This window comes from Chroicocephalus ridibundus, chromosome 6, assembly GCF_963924245.1.
Source record: "Chroicocephalus ridibundus chromosome 6, bChrRid1.1, whole genome shotgun sequence".
NCBI classification, from domain to species: domain Eukaryota; kingdom Metazoa; phylum Chordata; class Aves; order Charadriiformes; family Laridae; genus Chroicocephalus; species Chroicocephalus ridibundus.
The window spans coordinates 50,637,818-50,657,658 of record NC_086289.1 but is presented as its reverse complement, the minus strand read 5'-3'; the positions used below and the strand labels follow the sequence as shown (position 1 = coordinate 50,657,658).

The 19,841-nt window shown below is 39.0% G+C and overlaps 2 protein-coding genes across 2 annotated transcripts in view; one reads left to right on the top strand and one right to left on the bottom strand.

Annotated features, from left to right (window-relative positions):
* Window positions 1-17,139, bottom strand: part of LOC134517476 (collagen alpha-4(IV) chain-like) — a 74,482-nt gene extending 57,343 nt beyond the window's left edge. The window contains exons 1-4 of the mRNA XM_063339014.1: window positions 17,018-17,139; window positions 11,557-11,753; window positions 9,175-9,214; window positions 7,108-7,185 (exon numbers count right to left, since the gene is read on the bottom strand). Coding sequence (XP_063195084.1) covers window positions 7,108-7,185; window positions 9,175-9,214; window positions 11,557-11,612 — 174 coding nt within the window. The 5' untranslated portion in view covers window positions 11,613-11,753; window positions 17,018-17,139. The remainder of the gene's footprint in view (window positions 1-7,107; window positions 7,186-9,174; window positions 9,215-11,556; window positions 11,754-17,017) is intronic.
* Window positions 17,138-19,841, top strand: part of COL4A3 (collagen type IV alpha 3 chain) — a 65,998-nt gene continuing 63,294 nt past the window's right edge. Inside the window, exon 1 of the mRNA XM_063339015.1 lies at window positions 17,138-17,385. Coding sequence (XP_063195085.1) covers window positions 17,302-17,385 — 84 coding nt within the window. The 5' untranslated portion in view covers window positions 17,138-17,301. The remainder of the gene's footprint in view (window positions 17,386-19,841) is intronic.

Sequence of the window (19,841 nt, the reverse complement as noted above, 5' to 3'; positions counted from 1 at the left end):
CCCCTACTCTAAGCTCCACCCATGTCCTCTCCCCTTTTGAAAGAGCAGGTCCATTACACAGCAAAGCCACAACTTCCAGGGCTTGTAGGGGTGTCCATTCTGGGAAGTTTCCACTCCTTCACTGTAACTGTGTAGGATTGGGACCAAAACCATTTTCACTGTAAGTCAAAGCTCCAAAATAAACCTAAATATTAACTATATCAAGATGAGATAAATCTGAGAAAGCACACAACTTGGCATTAAATCCACTCTCTTGTCCTTAATAGAGCAATTTTTTTTCTGTGACTGTGGGTTAAACAGTGAGTCAGACTAGCATATGGCATGTACTTTATTCTCAGTTTGTTCAGAAATAGCAGATCGCATAATGACTTTCCAGTATTAGAGAGCTTTTTTTTGCAGTCAGGTTTTGAGCCAATTACATTCAATAGTAACGTTTAGTGTTTGACTTTTCTTAGTATGTGGATATTGCTGCAAGCTATTGGAAAATTCTGTGCTCTTTTAACATATTTTTCAATGATCCAATATGCTAGAGGAACATAGGACCTGATAATGCAGCTTAGTATTCACAGTGATACTTCACTGAAGCACAACAAATCACAGTGAAGTGCTGAAAACATTTTTCACACTGTAGTTTGTTTTGTGTTTTAACCCTGTGCAACCATGAAAAGAGAAAGTATCCAATAAGCCAGTGGGTGTCACTACTGTGTTAAACAAACACTGAACAAGAGAGAATTTGGCACTGAAACTCGAAGAAACACTGTTAATAGTTCAAAGCAGAGAAATGAAAATTGAGCATTTTAGACCACAAATAATTAACATCAGATTAGCTAATGAAATAAAATTAACTTTTGCTTTGATTCATTTTATTGAAAAAGTCACTGATTGGCAATTTTTGCTTGATTCAAATCTATGAAAAAGAATGATTTTGTAGAGTTTTGCCTTGCCTGATGTGGAAAAGCTTGCTAACCTGCAGCAACTGACAAAAACTTCTTTTTAGTATGGTGGGACAGGGGAACCAAAAGTATTAAGGAAAGAAAGATGCTTGAGAACAAAAGGAGGGATAATTTAACAAGATCAAAACTTTCAAAAAATTTGGAAACACGTCTAATATGAAAAATGCTTATTTACAGATGCTGTAGCTGGACATTGTATATGAACAGCCTCGAAGAGACCTTACAGTGAGGAGAATGGATGGAGAATGTTCCTAGTCCACATTCTGGTAAGCAGGCTCCCTACCATTTAAAATCCTAACTTTTGGAGACAGAGGACTGTCTACTGCTCTGCCCAGTTATAAAAAAATGTGTGGTCTGTTTCAGATGTGGATTTAGGGGTCTCATTTCTTTAGGTCTGTTTTTCCATGGTTCTCAGTGACTGTAAGTGAAATGCAACAGAAATATTACAGAAATGTATAACTGGTCTCGGGAATCTTCTATTTTAAAACTGTATCATAGCTAACATACTGGGAAAAATGATCAACACATATGAGGCAAATAGTGGGAGAGATCTGGGTTCCCGCAGATGCTAGTGTGTGTACATCTCTGATGGTGGATTCAACTAAGCACATGTATTTGAGATCAAGTAGATGGATTTTACATATTCATTTCCCAAGTGTGCAGCTTGAAAATTCAAATACAAGTGCTGGATATTCCATGTGAATGACAGACTACCATTGCATACTGGCACGTGAAAAAATGTGATTTAATAAATGTCTTTTACTCCCCAAACCAGACAGAATTTGCAGTTTCCCAGTTAGTGAATCTTAAATATGTTTACATTGTGCTGTAAATGGGACTCAGTTAACCCACAGAATCTACTAGGGAGATGTGACAACCCACAACATCTCTTAGGGAGATCTGTTACAAGAGAAGTGATGCCAGGAGACAGACTTACTGTTGAGTTAAATTTCACCATTCTTACCCCACTGGCCTGAAGTATATATCAGTTGACTTTCTAACTTACCTGTGACAACCAACTGACTTAGTATCTCTTGTGAACGCTTACTCCTTACGCCTCATATGCCAGAAAATGTGAGACCTCCCTCTAAAATTTCTGTTTGCTAGGTTTTCTCCTACACTAGTATGAAAATAGGCCACTTCAATCTGCAAAAGAACGAACATTGGTCTTGCTGAGTTATATTTATTACTTTGCTCCAGGCATTTCACATGATCTCATAGAAGCTAGATCAGGTTGGGTCATGAATAGACGCTTGCTTTCTAAATCCACTTAATTCTATAAACAAAGCCAAAGGAATTGAATGGGATCAAACCCTGGGGTCGGCACAGGACAGGTTTACAATCAGTCAGTGCTAACTGCAAACATTTTTTTAATCTAAATTCAGTTAGAGCAGCCAGCATTTTTGGAGGCCTCTGATACAATACTGCAAGAGTTATCAAGGAAAGTACCTTCCAAGTTAGAGAAAGAGGGGGAAATGGAGGAAAGGTTTCACTGTTGGTTTGACATATCAGGAGAAAATTAAAATCACAAACTTCATCGGGGGACCAAAGAGGAAGCAGGAGGTGGAAAAAAAAAATCTAAAACAATGAGGTTGCTGTTTGCCTCTAATTAAAAACATTGAATGCTACTGCCCCCTGGAAGACCATACATCTTGACTGGGAAAGAATAAAAGGAGAAAGTCTCAGCTGTTCTGGGCTGGCACCAAGGATCATGCAGAACCACTTACTGGCCTATATAGTTTAACTATTGGCTTTCTCCTCTTATTTATCTGTTCTACAGTTCTTACATGAATATGTATAGTAGCATGCAGTATGCGCAGAGATTTAATAGCACAGTTTAATGGTGTCCTATGGAAGAAAGAGTCCTTTTGAGTTGTGACATGAGATCAAGAGATAAATAGTATAATGTAAAATTAATTCCAACAAGGCTGTAATGACAATTAAACAGAAGTAGAACTTTCATTGCGATGTGGACAACTGTAATGATATCAGAATGGGATATACTACTAGCAATAGTGACCAGAATGTTTTTCAGACAGTGATTTCTTGCTAATGAATAGTAGTGCAAAACTGTTTATAGCATAAAGTTATCTAAGGTAACAAAAACAGGTACACAAGCTCTTCTAAAACCCAATATAGCAACGAGTGCATAAGTATAGTGGGTTTATATTAATATTAAACAAAAGTTCAGATATTTGCTTCCACTTTTCTCCCAACTTGCCCAATTTCAATGCATTCAGGTATGGCCATGGCAGTTTCCTTTTCTTACTCCCATGGTCATCTTTTCTCTAGCTAAAACCTCGATTATCTTGTTCATTTACAATGGCGGCTTTCTACGTTGACATCTAAAAGATTTTCAAATGGGCAACTAGAGGGCAAAGTCTTAATTCCCATTGCATTCACAGTCAGCTGCACAGTTTTCTTACGCTGTCCTGGTAACCACAGCTTTAATTAATCATATTTAAACCGTATTAAAAAAATGTGTAGAAAGAAAGGTCATTATGCCAAAAACAGTAGGGCAAGATTTGAGGTCCTACTTTCCTATGAAAACTTCAGAGTATACCACACTCCTGATCGCCATTCTACTTAACTCATAAACCTAAACATATTTAGGAGTTTAATTTTAGGTGTCTATTCTCTTATTATCCTGGGTTTTTTACTATTTTAGTGGAGAGATGTTAAGGGTAAGGGCTGCAGTTATGTCATACGCAGCTTATAATGTTTTTAGTTTTATAAAATGTGAACACGATTTACTTGTCACTGGTAATTACAAATAAACAAAGCTGATTCATATCAGCTCTAAAACTTTTGTTCTACCTTAATTTTAGTAGAAATCTGTCTCATGGATTGACTATAGGTCATCTCCAAACATAGAAATAACTTGTTTGTTCACTTTACTAGCTAAATTTCCAGTGGGCAATGCTTCCATTGAAAGTCTAAAAAGGAAAGTAACATTCCAAAATCTGTAAAATGGCATGTCATCAAATACCCACCAAAGTGTTTTATATGTCGACAAAAATCTGTCTGATAACAAAGTGAAACCCTTATTAGATGGGCACACCTTAAATTTGAAACTATACAACTGCTATTTTATCAGCAGATAGATATTCTGACTTCTCTAAAAATCTGCTTTTCATTAGTATGTGGAGAAGGATGTAGGGAAGTGACCATTAGCAATGTGCAAAACAAACTGCTTAGGTTCGTATCCAGATGTTAAATCATCACTTTTAAGTGGGACATATGACATCTATCTAGCACAAAGTCTACATTATGATACGAGTGTTATTCCTATGGATAATAATTCCTATGCATTCCACCAGGTGTATTACAAAGAATGTATTTTGCTAAATAGCTTCTCCCGCAGTGCACTTTTTAGGGGAGATAAAAGTTAACAGCAACTTTCCATTGAAATTGTAACTCTATTTGGGAGTGTTCAGCCAACAACAAAGATTCAGAATAACATGTGAATGGTCATGTTCCAGCTAGTCTAATGAAGGATTTGGTTGCAGTTCTTGGAAGAGTTTGAATAACATGTTTAATCAATTCATAATAGTTCTGACCTTGTGTGTTTCTAACATAGATGATACCTTTGTAGTACAATAATGAGACAATCTGCCCTTGCTCCCCTGTAAATCTTAGATTACCATGTTCAATGAAAGATCATGAAGGGAATCCCCTACATCTGACTCCCTGTCTGTGGTAAAAAAGATTAAAAAATAAAAAGTAAAAATAAAAAATAGGTGGACTGGCCTACATATATCAATGTAACTCAATACATATACTGATTTAGCTCGGCCAGACACTGTCTTTCTCATTCAGCCTATGCAAAAGCCCCTGATACTGCAGTTGGTTTAACAGAGCTGAATAAAGACTTGTTAACTTTGAGGGCTGCTATAAGGTTGGCTTTCCAGCTGGTCTGGATGAGATTATTGTTCTATTGCCTTTTGCCAGCACGTACATGAATTTTCTAGAATCACTTTCAGCAAATGTTTGCTGAGGGGGCCAGGTCACCCTTAATTTTGACAGCTAGGCTATGCAAAGTAGTGAAAAGGGAAAAAATATGGTGCAAGGCAACCAAATTCATATTGTTGCCCTTATATCAGCTTCTTTACAGAGAAGGACTATTTAATAAACTGTACAGTTCTGAAATTTTAGGCTTGCGTACTGTACAATGCCAGAGGCTTTCAATTATTATTTCTTGCACTTTAAAGACAGGATTAAGGAAAACACAAAAATTTGAGGAGCCAGCCTGGGAGCAGGATTCAGACAGAAAAGTAGATAAAGCAGATGTTTTGCATTCTAGGAAGCTAACAATAAGATAAACAAATCTTTTATTTTGTAATGGGTAGTCTCCACAAAAGCTAGGAAAGCAATGTTAGTGTGTTAGAGTGTAAAGGTGAACACAGCGAAGTTTAGAAATCAACAGGATTGTAGGATGAAAAAAAAAAGTAATCCTATAGAAAATAATTCAGCACCATACATTAGTATAGAAAACATTTGCAACAATCTATCTGAAGTGGTGTTTAGTTAAGCCATATTTCATTTAGGGTCTGAAAAGTACTTCTTGCATATTGATTAATAAAAATGATTGCTTGCAATATAAATTCATATTACATTGGAGAGACTTTATCCATCTGTGTGCATATGTATTTCAGAGCTGTTTCAAAAAACGGTACAATTCTCAGACTTACATTTGCATAATGACAATAAATTTATTTTGAAATGTTTATTACACTTTTATTTGTCACTTAGGTCCAAATCCTTGGAAGTACTTAGAAAACTAATTGCAAATGTTCATAGTTCAGTTTACCTGTGGTGGGGAGGACAGCTTAGGAAAGAGCCATAACAACTGCAGTGAGTATTCACTATTGACTGATTACGGGCATGTAATTCAGAACTTCCAAGCTACTGAGAGAGAACCAGAATCAGGGAAATTTCCTGCAGTTTCAAAGTCAGTTGTTTTTAAATGGCACTTCAGATGAGGTTTTTGGTATCCAAAACAGTCTATTCAGAGAGACGCTGCAATGCTGCTAGTCAAAATACTTTTCCTGGGATGCCCTTTTGTTAACACAATGTTACAGAGATAGACGCATCCTAGGCCTCTATTATGAAAATCCTATGGCATGGGGGACTTTCGTATAGACATAATCCTGGAGGATTAGGATAGGATCCAAGGACACCAGGGCAGTGATCATGACACAGCAAAGCATGCAGCTAACTGCAGAAGCACAGGAAGGAAAAGGTGCATCTTGCTTTTGTGGAGACTCAGGTTGTACACAAACAAATGAGGCATGCAGCTCTTCTAAAAACTGCTCCACCGTGTTCAAGCTTTCTAACCCTAAACTTTAACATTAGTACTTTGAAAGAAAATCATTTCCATCACTAACTGACAATTTTCAGTTGTACACTAATCTGAGCATGTAGCTAAATAAGTACTTTCCTCATATAACGTTTAAATTGTTTGCTATCACTATATAGAGATGTATTTTGAGAAAAAACAGCCAAGATAAACTAGCCCTCACTGGACTATATTTAAATTAACAAATGGCAACACTCACAGTTATTAATTTTAGTGTATAATATGAAAATGCCTTTGCTTCATTCGATGTTTTATAATTATTTGTATAAGGCAGGGACAATTCAGACTTTATTTTTTTTTCCTTAGTGCATTAAGCTAGTAAATTAAAGTCTGGAAGCTTTTCAGAATCACCTAAGCCAAATAAGAAACACCTAAGATCTCACAAAACTGGTAAATGGCAGAGACATTCTCTTTTAACCAACCCAGAAGAATATGAGCATAGATTTCTAAACTTAATATACATATATATATATATATATTAAGAATGACCTTTATCTAACTACTAGACTGATCTCAAAGAATTCTTAACACAAAAAAGGCATCATGATTATTACAAACCTAATTTGCCAGCAAACCTGTTTACACTCTTAACTTCCTTCAATGATGGCTGTACTTCATACCAGTGAGAGAATTATGCTAGTTTGCTATATTAAGAATTGTTTATGTCTGAATATTGATTTATTGAACATTGATTTCTTGATTTATGTCAAGCATATTAATTTTAAAGAACAGCAATGTGCACAAAATGACCAGTATTTACAACACTAATTATCATTAGTTCTAATCATCACTTACTCTTGATCCTTTTTCTGGAAAGCACCGGCAAACTGAACAATCCTGTCCCCCACAAGGGTCAATATATGCATATCCTCCCTAAAAAATAAAAGTTTATGGATTTATTAATATGGAACAGACAACAATCATTTCATCAAATATTATCAACTGGACGTTTTGTCCAATTAGGTGATTTTTAAGGCAAAAGATCTGGCTACCCTTGCATGCCCACAGGGCAATTTCTTGGTGATGAAGAAACTTGGCATAGCATAAACATCAGAATACAAACACCAATACTACATTTGAAACCCTCCTAATGTTTTGGACCTCTCAGCAGCATAAACATACTGGCAAAGTAGAGACAATAAGCAAAACCTTGTTACTGTTGCAGCACAAGGTGAAAGACATTACATGCAAGTTATGTTTAGTAATGCTAAGTATTACAGCTAAATACAACTGAGGAAATAGGCTGCATCTAGAAATATTTTAACATAGTTAGAATTAATTTGTAATAATGTGGAATTTTTATCCCATCACAATTAGGTTAGGAGATTGTTCAACTATGATTAAATGATAAAAGGCAAAACAGGCTGAAGAGCAACAAGCCCACTCAGCGATAAAGCCTGGTATTTAATTCTTGTCTATTAAATGAAAAAGAAGTATGTGCATGGTGTAATTATGCATTGCCTATCATTAATTTACTTATTTCTTGTATGAAAACTTTCTGTCACTGTCTTCTTAATAGCAAAGAAGTGACTACTTTGTTTCTTCAAATTGCAACGAGGAAAAAAAAGTATTCAAGCAGAAACTAAAACACAACAAAAGGTAAATTCACTAATTTATTGTGTGGTAAGTGAACATGATCTTATTATTCTTTTCTATTTCCCAATGTGTATTGTCCCAATATAACAATTATACCCGGCATATACATTTATAAACTCATGTAGATGGCTGGAATGTCCACTAGGTGACATTTTTTTTTTGTCAAAATTGTGTAAATGATCAAAGTGATTTCAAAACGGATGACAAGGACTTAAAAGGTTTAAGAATAATTTAGGTAGACAAGTAAACAGTGACAACATGAAAATATTTGCTCAGTGTGTGTTTCATTTTTATCAAGGTCAATGTTGTTTTGTTACTGGTTTTAATAACCAACAGAACACAATAGGTTCATATTTCAATTTTTCAAGGAGAAAACACTGACAAGTATCAGATAAGGAGGAAAAACTCTGTTCTTTCTATCTACAATATTTTTAGAATATCTGGTACTCCCAAACCTCAGAACAAAAGAGTATGATGGTCTCTCTCAAAGACTGCTTCTCTTTCACGCACTGGATTTCCCATGAAATTACTAATCTACACCATGCTAGTCTCCCACCTAGTTATTAAAAACTTGCCTCTACTGGAATGTCAACAGAATGCAAGTTTCTAATAACATGTAAGCTGTTACCCTTTGTTCTAATTTAATACATTTATTTAAAAAAAAATTGCAGTTTTCAACATTTCAACTAAAAAGGGATGACTTTAGGGGAAAAAAAACAACAAAAACAAGCTTTTAAATATTTGAAAGAAACAAAGAGGAAGGACTTGAAAGACATTTCAGTGAGGGAATTGCAAGCATAGGGCTAATATGGAGGACAGTACAGAGAGGAAAATAACATAGATATTGAGAGTCTATTATATGTGAAATTTTGGCTTCAGAGAGACGGGAGGCCAGTTTAAGATCTAGGCTAACATCCAGACAATGGCTTGAAAGCTAGAATGAGTATGATATATGCTATAATGTAGAGCCATTGAAGTGACTTCATGACGAAGGAAACAGACTCAGTGCATGAGAAAGGTTCTTATACATGCAGCTTTCCAACAGCATCTAAAGATGCCAAAGTTAGAACCTAGAAGAATCCAAAGGAGAAAATCACAAAATAGTTAAGCTGAGCAACAGGAACAGCAAGAAACTGCAGAAATACTGAAACAACCATCACAGTTTTCCCATAGAACTATAGGTCATTTTGGCCTTATATAATGTTACTTGTATGAACTTTACATCCTATTTATCACCTGTATAAAGTAAATATCAATGTCACTTACCCCGTCAATTTCTTGTGCTGAAAAAACAATCAGCAGCCACCTGATTTAAAAGAAGGAGAAAGCTAAATTAAATCTAAACTTCCAACACCCAACCTTCAAAAAAATGTAGCCTCTAAAAGGTGAGAAGTGTGTGCATGTGATTAAGTCCTGTTTGGGGTGATTCTTTAGAAAGAGTATATTTATAAGGGGCATGCATCATCAAGAAATGGTCAGCACATGCTATATATACTTGTCTTTTGGGATTCGTGAGATTGAGTACAAACAGATAAGCATGAATAAGACCACGCAAAAGTCCTTGTAACTTCTCCCTTGTGACCTATTTCCAGTCCCACAATTAGTAATGACCAGAGAGAAACCATTCCAGACAGATTTCTGCATCTGCACAGACACCATGAAGTGAAGACTGAGTAGAGATGGAGGTGATGTGCACCTCCCTCAAAATGAGTTAACTGGTGCTGTTTTCTTTTGGTCAGACAGAGAGAGAAGGCAGGGAGCAAAGCAGTACTCAAAACAGCCACGTGATCCCAGAGCAGCTGCTGGGGAAGCCCATCTCCATGCCAACCATTGCTAGTGATGGATTATAAAGTTGAAATCATGTCGTTTATGATTTACACATGCAAAAAAAGAAGATAAAGTAAAACAAAAAGGTAGCCCAAAACTTCTGCAGCAATACAGGAAATAAGCATTATTATAAACTATTATTAATACTAATATCATTATTAACTAAGGTGCTCACTCATTATATGAAATGATAAAATAGATACAGCCATAATTTATACACTACTGTGTATTATTCTCCAGGCTACAGTGAAGCCTGTATCAAAATTAGTCCGACCTTGCAAATATTTAGGAATTTAGTAAATTTTCCAAAGCTCTATTGAGATAGTTTAGCCATTTATGTACATTTACTCTATATACTTTTTAAACCTGTGTTGCCTGCTACTTTTTCCCAAATACAGAGATTTTATAGAAAAAAAAATTTATTAAAATAATTAGTGGCAACTGAAGACAGAAGCTCAGACTGTCTCTTTCCAAATGAGAAACAAAGGACTGATTAAACAACGTGAGATTGCCAGATGATCAGCTACAGCAGTAAATGGTGGAGAAGGTATGTGCATCCCAGTATAGTTCATCCTTTAATGCGTCAAATAAGTTTGTGTAGAAAGGATTTAACTTCACAGGAACACTTCAACCTGGTTACAGACAATAGCATTGGTTCGTGCTTTTGTTACTAATTTAAGGCCATTTTTGCTTCTAACCATCTGAACTTGCAGACAGACTGTGTAAATACTTTTTTTCTCATATCAACATTGGCCAGGTGTGAGTTATTTTTCATTTAAGAAAATGCCAACTTCTCATGAAAGCCCTTGCAAAACTGAAATGGAAATCTGATTATGCTGTTCTTGATGCATGACGCTGCAGTCTTCCTTTTTCCGGTCATACACGATAGGCATGTGTTTGCCAGATGTTCTCTGTCATTTCACAATCCCTGCCTCCTGAAGCCAGACAGACGTTGCCTATGTACTCAAATCAGCGCAAGATGGTTAAAGGTAAGTAATTCACAAATAACGCAGAAAAAATGCTAGAAGAGCTACCTTGGAGACATGGGGAACACCTGAATAACAAGTAGCCTGGATCTGCACAAATAAACATGAAAAAGACACTGGAGAGAGTTCAGGCATATTAGCACGACAGAAGACTGCCTAGCAGCGAGGGTGTCAGGTTCAAGCAAGGTGCAGTTGCTGGGCCGGGTTCTCAGGTAGAAAAGCATAATTTCACAATCCTAAAGAGCTTGGTGCAGGAAGTTTTATAAAGACCTCAAGCAAGAAGTAAAATTGCACTGACTTTTCCTAGAAGATAGTATAGAGATGCAATCATTGATCCCACACACCACTCTGAAAATTCCTGGCCACATTGATCCTAATCTTCTCCGAAGGATCATTTTTCTATAGAAAGAACTCATGCCACAGCTGCTAGCAGGTATTTCCATCACAGTCTCTAAAAGTTTTCTTCATGCCTTTTAATAATTCTCCCTCACCTGCAAAATTATTCTGGAACAGGCATTCAGGTTTGAGTTGGTCATTACTTTTTCTTCTCCAAGTATGTTCATCCCTAGAATGTAGGAATATCTTTCCTCTTAAAACAGACTCAGAATTATAGGTCCTGTTTCCTACTCTTTAAATAGTGTAGTACCTGAAATTTAAATGGTATAAACTTATAGACCAGAAAATAAAATCAAATACAATAAATGATTGCATAGGCTTATAAAATTTCACTGGCTACAAATGATTTAACTGGTGATTTCTTATTACTGTTAAATTGATAGCTAAAAATATATCTCAATGACCCTAGTTAAAAAATTTAGTGATCTGTAAAACTCACCAGGCAGCTGTGATAAGCCACTTAATCCGTTCAAACGAATCCTTTGTTAATGCCATTCACACTGATTGAGGATCTGTATATGCAGCACTTTTTCTTTCTTTCTTTTTTTTTTTTTAAACAGCAGGTCTTCTCTTTCCTTCTGTTTGTGGATAGTCTATAAACACTGTTCCATACTGTTGTTGTTTTCCCCTCTGAACCTGTTTATATTAAAACATACATTTGATGTACAAACATTAATAATTACTGGATAACCAAAATATGTCTTAACCATTTACATATGTCATACTGCACAGCTTTTTGTTGGCACTACATTATATTATTCCTATTCAGGCTGCGTTTTATTTTATCAGCAATCCAATTATTTCAAGGGAACTATATATGAAACTACAGATCAATATAAAAACGGTACAAGATTTCAGCCTAGAAAAGAGATAGTCTTCACTCAGTGTTTGAAATAATGAACAAAGAGGATCTTGCATTGTTATTTCTTAAAAAAGCTATAATATCTACCATTTTAGCTAAAAGCGTTAAAAAAAAAAAAAAAGTGACACCTTTCTATACTTTCAAGACAGTGTTTCCTGCAAACTGGGCTGGATCAGTGTCTGAGTGTGCATCTGAGCAAAGGAGGACTATTCCGAATGCAGAAAAAGTCATCATAGAATCACAGAATCATAGAATACCAGGTTGGAAGTGGCCTCAAGGATTATCTGGTCCAACCTTCCTTGGCAAAAGCACGGTCTAGACAAGATGGCCCAGCACCCTGTCCAGCCAAATCTTAAAAGTGTTCAATGTTGGGGAATCCACCACTTCCCTGGGCAGATTATTCTAATGGCTGGTTGTTCTCATTGTGAAAAATTTTAATTTTGTGTCCAATTGGAATCTCCCTAGGAGTAACTGGCACCCATAAATGTCATATGCATTTTTGGCTCAAGAATTCTACCCATACGTATGGATAGATGACAATCATTGGAAATGTTACCCAGATTCTTTTAGCTTTATTTTTAGACCATTTTCTCCACAGCTTTTGCCAGGATTTAGGAAGCTGGAAGCCTGAAGCGTGGGACTGACCAGAGGCCTCTACAGTCCCAGACAGTCAAATTTTGCAAGCAGAAATTAACTACACAGTGTACCTGTGACCTCTGACTTAGGTCCAACAGCATATATGCAGTTTTATGTGCAAATGTGCTGCACTAACCTTTCTTCACAAATCCAGAGAAACGGTCAGTTCCTGTGCAAACTTCTACATCCCTCAAATAAGAAAAAAGCTGTAACCCTTTGGAATAAGGCCCATCTGGCAAATGACTCACAATGGTTATTTCAAACTGAGGGCTTAAGAGGCTGGGCTTTTCCTGGGATAGCACAGATTACCACAGGCTTTTATTTTTTAGTGCTGTAGTCTTCCAAATGTGGGGAGGTTAATTTTGAGGAGACTGAACACTGACTAGAGTGAACTGACAGGGGTTTGCTTCCTTTGTAGAAGTCTCCTGAGTAAGCAAAGACAATGAATTACTGACAAGAGAGCAGAATATGAACCTACAGCAAACTGGCTGCTCTCTGATAGCTGCTCAACAAGCAGGTATCTTTTCTTTGTAAAACAAATCAGCGTACAGTTCCTGAAACATTACTTGTTTGTCTTGTTTTCCATTATTTAGATAGCATAACATCTTCCTAACCAGAACTAATCTATAAATAATGTTGACTTGTATGTGTATGCACAGTATATTCATATACCACAGTATGAAGCTGAGACTTTGTAAGCTTTGTACAATGACTGATGAATAAATACCCTAAGAGCAGCCGATCTATGCTGCAAGATCACACCCTACATGTACTGTACAGCGCCCCATTCATCTGCCAAATTCTTAGTGTCTTTCTGCGCCCCAGTTCCCTGCCTGTAAAAAAAAAAAAATTAAAATAACAATGCTCCTAATAATAACATAATATTCCAATAACATTCATGAATTTTTAATTAATAATATAAACAATATAAGCAAGATTGTAAATTGAAAGGAAAATCCAAGCCAGTCATAAAGGGTCAGACTTTGCAGAAATTTGTTCCCGTTGCCACCATCCATCTCATTATTTAATTATTCAAACAGTTTCTGAAGATGAAATTGAAATTTCTTATATTTGCTTTGTATTAACAGACAACCTTTTATTTTAAAATTAAAATCCATTTTGATCCAACCTATTAACCCAGTTTGAAATCATACTTAACACACAAGTCGAAGACAAACCACTCTGCTTGGTACTTCACCATGGCTATCTAAAATTCATTGTTTTCTGAACAAGCTTCCTATAGTTTGAATTGTTCAGCACTTCCTATAGTTTGAATTGTTCAGCAGCCGGTACAATATAAGGACTACAAAGTGTTATATAGATTGATGTATCAAATTGATCTCATATTTTATATTTTGTAGTAATCACAAGTTACCTCAATAGAATACTTACCTAATTCAAAAGAAGATAAAATATCCCCGGGATAAAACACTCAATACCACCAAAGGAATAGGTTTTATATAAGCATCACCAAACCTCAGCTCATAAAATTCTCAAAAGCCAGAGAAGGGAAAGCTGGCCCCATAACATAACCTAGGTGTTTAGTTCCTAGACAAGGACCAACAAGGAAGACAATTTAATTCTTAGGGACTCTGGTAAATAAGACCACCAGACATAGTTTGAGGCAGACACACAGCTACAGTTACTGAGGTATAAAAAATTAGAGCAGCCCTAACTATATTCTCATTACATCCAAATAAACCAACATCATGTGTAACAAGACCATTAAAGTTGCAAAGTTGAGGATTCAAAAGGTAGGAAATAAAAATTAGGGCTCTTTTCATCCTTTTCCTTAAGCCCTATTTTTTCTTCTACAGTGTCCTATGAAACTTTGCACTTCACACTAAATTCATTCAACTGTAATGTTTCCTACAAAAATATTCCTTATCGGTAAAAAGAGGAAAATACTGTTATCCTTGTTTTACCATAGAGAACTCAGGAAACAAAATCAAAGCTAACATCATTAACTATCTATTACTGTGAAAAAAGCCAAGCTATAATTTGTTGCAGCTTTCAATTGCTTTCTAGTATTAAGGTTGACCTCTCTGTTGTTCATGCCTGGATGTTTTTTAGGTAAAGTACCTCTAGAGGCAGCTGCAGGTATACATTTTGACACGACTGATGTTTAGCCTACCTGGCCTGCTCTTTTGCCAGACAAGAGCATCTCTCTAAAGATATTATGGACTACAACAGTATCAGCAACACAGTCTGCACCGAGGTTTCATAGACTTTCTTTGGATGGGTGGCATCAATTACGGTAGCAACAAACAGCAGAGGGAACATCAGCGGCTGATCTAAGCTTTGTTCCAGCTGAATGCTACTTTGAAGTCACTTATCTGTCCTACAAACTCACATAAAGGCATATGTGCTTCTACGTGACAGTCTCATAATGCAACATTACTTGCTGTTTCTTAACTATAACACACACACAACTTCCATCCAGTTGGGCCATACTACTTAGCAGACAGCTGCTCAAAGTCAGTGAAACAGGTGGTACTGGAATAAGACTGGGCTCGAAGAGGATTTTTTTTAAAACACTCTTTCTGTTGATTCTCCCTTGTTAGCATTTTCCCATTTTTGCTTTGAGCTTGCTGACTTCTTTTTTTTTAAATTTCCACACAGGGTTTTCATCGTCTGAAAATTGACTCAACACCTTTTTATTATAGCAGTATTTCATTCACAAGGTATTCTGCATATATTCATTTATTTCTCCTAATAATGGTTTGCCTGCTGCCTTCTGCTTCTTCCAATATTTCTTTGTTCTAGTATTCAAGAGCTCTCCTTTTAAGTACCATCTTCTTTACTCAGTAAGAGTTATACTGTTCTTCCTGCATCTGAATTTACATAATTTCTGAAGACTGACCACTTTCTTCCACTGTAGTCTCGCATGCTCTGACTTTGTTGTCTCAGAGAACCTTGCACCTTTTGTTTTCACTTTTGTGTAAATGAGTCTCTGCTGCCTTCTGTCTAACACCGGTTGTTCCAACGTTACATTTCAGTGGTGGATTTAGGTACTTTTAATTTATAGGTGCCTATGGCTTATAAACAACTGTAGACACCATTTTTGTCCTTATTACAATATTCTTGTGTAAAAAAATGTAGCACCGTTACAGTCAACAGGTTTAGGAATCTGGCAAATAAAATGCATTAGTTTAGTGGTTTTATCCCTAAGATACTATTACCTCTATATGGTCACCATCAATCTGGCTTGAAAACCGGGGATTTTTTCCTGTTTCTCTCTATCCCTGCCAGCCTGCTCTCACTGATGTTTGAGATTTTAGAGCCAAGGTAATAACATTTGTGATGATGTACAAGATCTTTGACACCGAACATATTGCTCTGCTCTTCCAGAGATGTATTCTTGCTGCTAGTACCAAATTTTTGGGAACAGTAGCCTCTACTAACTAGCTTTCACAGCAGGTTTCATAGGGGGTTGACAGTGCTATCTACTGAATGGGGATCCAGCTCTACTCTCATGCTTGTAAGAGAAGCTGTTTTACAAGCAACTGTGGTTAGCTTTATGCTCATGAAAGGCTTCAGATTTGTTATTTCATGAGTAACCCTAAATAGATTTATATACATATATTGTTGCTTTTTCTGTATCACTTGTAGTGCTTAATAAAACCCGCAATGTGGGACCTCTTCTACAGCATTCACTACAGATAAGGTAAAATCGCTGTGGCCAGCCTGGCCAACATACTTCCCAAGTTTGTGCCATCTCAGAACAACAATTTATTTGATGAGATGTTACCTTGAACATGCATTACTTTTGTCAATAACATAAATGTAATAAAACTTTACATGTTGCCAACGCTGTACAAACCACACTTCCATTCAGAAAACCTTTATATCACGCCAAGCAAATGTGGAAAGCCTGGGGAGAAACGTTTCTCACTGATTTACATTTATGCAGTGGGCAGCACTTTGTCCCTTCTTGGTGTCCGCTGTCTCATTAGCAAAACACTCGAGGGAGAGGAAAGCGCCGCTGAAAAGGAAACACCCCGGCCAGTGCCGGCAGCGCCCGGGGCTGCGGCGGGACGCGCCTGAGGGCCGGGGCTGATGCCGGCCTTCGCCGCTGCCGCCTCCCACCTCGCTTTAACCGACCCCTTCTCCCTGCCGGGGCGCTACAGGCGACCCCAGGCCGTGCCCTTGCTCAGACGGTGCTCGGGGCCGGCCCAGGCGGGTCTCCGCTCCCGCCGCGCAGCCCCGCGGCCGTTCGGCTGGTGCCCACCACCTGCGCCCTCACGGCGGCGCGGGAGAAGCGGGCGAAGGCAGCCCGGCAACCTAGGGACACCACCAGCTGTCCCGGGACAGGGCGCCCCTCAGGCGCCGAGGCCGGGCGGGACGACCCGTGACGAGCGGCAGGTACCGGCGCCCGGGGCTGCCCCTCCGCGGCGCTCACCTCAGCTCCCAGGCGGGAAAGCCCCCGGCTCCTCGCTCACTCCATGCCCGCTGAGGAGGGACGGACGGACGGAAGGCGGCTGCCGGCGGTGCCCGAAGCAGGAGACGAGGAGTGGGGGAGAGGAGAGGAGAGGGGTGGCCCGCCAGGCCCCGCCCCGGTCCCTGTCCCCACCCCAGGGTGCCGGGAGCGCCGAAGCGGGTGCGAAGCAGCCCCCAGGCCAAAAGCCGCGGGCGGGCGGGGGGCAGAGTCTGAGCGCCGCGGGACGCCGCGTAGGCAGCGCCGAGATGGCTGGCAGGGGCTGCCCCAGCCGCCTGGCGCCGCTGCTGCTGCTCGCCCTGCTGTGGCCGGGCCGCGCCGCGGGGGCTGAGGTGAGTGAGCGCGGGGCGGAGGGGCTGGGGCGGCCCGGGACGGGCGGTGGCGCGGGGTCCCGCGGCGTTAGCTGGGGCAGAGCGGGACTCAGCCCCTCGGCCATCTCTCGTTGCGTTTCTGCGTTGTCAAGTTGTGAGGAAGAAAAGGTGAATTTATGGTATTTAAAAAGATACGCCTCTCCCATGGGACGTACGCGGCACCCGGGCACGGCGAGGTGAGGGACATGCGAGGTACCGTTACCCCGGTGCCGCTGCCGGGCGGGGAGGCCCCCGCGCCGGGCGCCGCTTCACCGTTGGTCTCGGGCGCGAAGGAGAATCGCGGCGGGTCGCGGGGCGGCTTCCCGCCCTTCGGCCGGGGGCGCTCCCTGAGGGGATGCGGAGCGGCAGCGGAGGCCTGTCCGGCGGGACGCGCCTCGCCCCGCAGGAGGCGGTGGAGGTGGGCGGCAGGGACAGAGCGGGCCGTGATGGCCTCTGAGGGAAACGCCCTCAGCAGCACCCGCCGCCCGGACCACCTGTGCCGCCTTCGGTACAAACTCACTTTACAGTTTGTCTTTCAGGTTTAACAGTGAGTGTTCATCACCGTTGGGTCGGTAAATTCTCCCGGCTCGTATTGTAGACTTTGCCGTGCCTTTCTCCTAGGGTTATAACATTTAGATTGTACGTTCTCAACTGGGAGAAGCGCAGTCAGCTGTGGGGGTAAATGTGTCAATGTAGCTCTCAACATGTCTGGGAGTTACCAAACGGAAAACTGCCAGTTTCAGTAAATTTCTGATAGGCATCAAACACAGGAAACTGCCAGTTTCTATATATAATTTAAAGTTCTGTTTCTCCCGTAATAGTCAACTGTGTTAATTTCTCCTTTACGTGTGTAAGTAAACTCTAATGCAGTACATCAAAATCCTTTACTGCCTATCAAAACATTTTGCAGTTCACCTTTATAAGGAAAAACTCTGATCTTCTACTTCGTTGTTGCTAAAAATAGAGCCACATTCTGCTGTAATTACCTGAAGCAGACTATTTAGTAATAATGTTTCTTCTAAAACATTGCAGCTCTTTCACTCACCCCTTCTGGTAAAGTGTCTGGAAACAGCATAAGCACCTCACCAAACGTGTTTTCTTTCATAGCACTCCAACTTGCAGTCAAGTTTAGTCATTTAACAAAGATCTAATTGTTTATTTGTAATGGCATTAAAATACCTCTTAGTCCTTATGTAGAACAGAGGTATCAGATCTATTTGCAGAATATGTGTTTTCTGCAGGCTCTGCCTAGGTCTGATTCTTTCTCTAAAGCAAGATGTGGAAGGTGAATAAACTCAAGACCTGCCTCTCTCTTCTACCCAGTTTGCTGTTCTTTATTCCATTCTTCTCCTCGGCTGCTGGTACCTCCAATCCATTGCCCTTGTTGCTCCCAAGAGGTGGACATCATCATATACGCTTCTGGATGGCTGTTAACAGGCGCAGGTTGTGTACCAGGAACTCCTCCCCTGTCTCCCACAACACACACACTCACACTTTTTCTAAGCCTCTATTCTGGCTGTGTTGATCTTGTCATCCTGTTTCATGGTTTTATCTAAAAAGGAAGGGAAAAGGAGATGTATCGACAAGTAAGACCCCACATATGGCCCAGTAAAGCATTTCAACACTTTTTAGCAACCTCAGTAGGATCCTAGCATGTTTGCCAGTCTGTCAGACTCATGTACCTCAGTTCATTAGCAGCCTTTCTACTTAAGGCAGATAATGAAGCTCTGAGATACCAGTTTTTTAGAGCGTTGTCATTACTAGAGCCTCATTTACACTTAGGTCTTAAAGACACGTTTTGGGATGGCAGTATCTTCTACAGAAATCTTGCTGTTTAAGCAAAGTTTGAACACAGTTTATTGATTCGGTGGTGCTCTGAAAGTTTAGTGGATCTCAAATGTTGGCTAAGGTTAGTTTAAACTAGATTTGCAACAGATAACAGATCAGTTTAAGAGTTATATGTCACCATGTCTATTCTTACAAGAAAATGCTGGTATTTTCGAAAGAGAAAATCTAAAAAAATTTTCTAGATCATGGAGGAAATAAAAACTTTTTAAAAAGCTATTTTATCTAAACTTCTAATTAAATATTAATGGCTAATGTTAATTGACATGAAATGATTGATGAATAAATCATTGTATCTTGTCTGGACTGTCCATTGCAAAGAAATAGGTATTGTTTGTGTTTTAAAATCGTTCTACACCTTCATATGAAAATAAATTGATATTTGACCAGCAAGCAATATTTTTGCTGTATGCATAAATTAAAAAATGTTTCAACATGGAAAAGTTTTAAGTGTATGTCTCTTAATAACTCCATAAATAATTCATTCCCAAAGACAAGAAAGAAATTATTAATTTGTGCCTGCTGTTGTTTATACAACAAATTTTGTTCCTCACAGCCCTTCACAGAGTCCAGACTTCCCTGCCCTTAGGAGG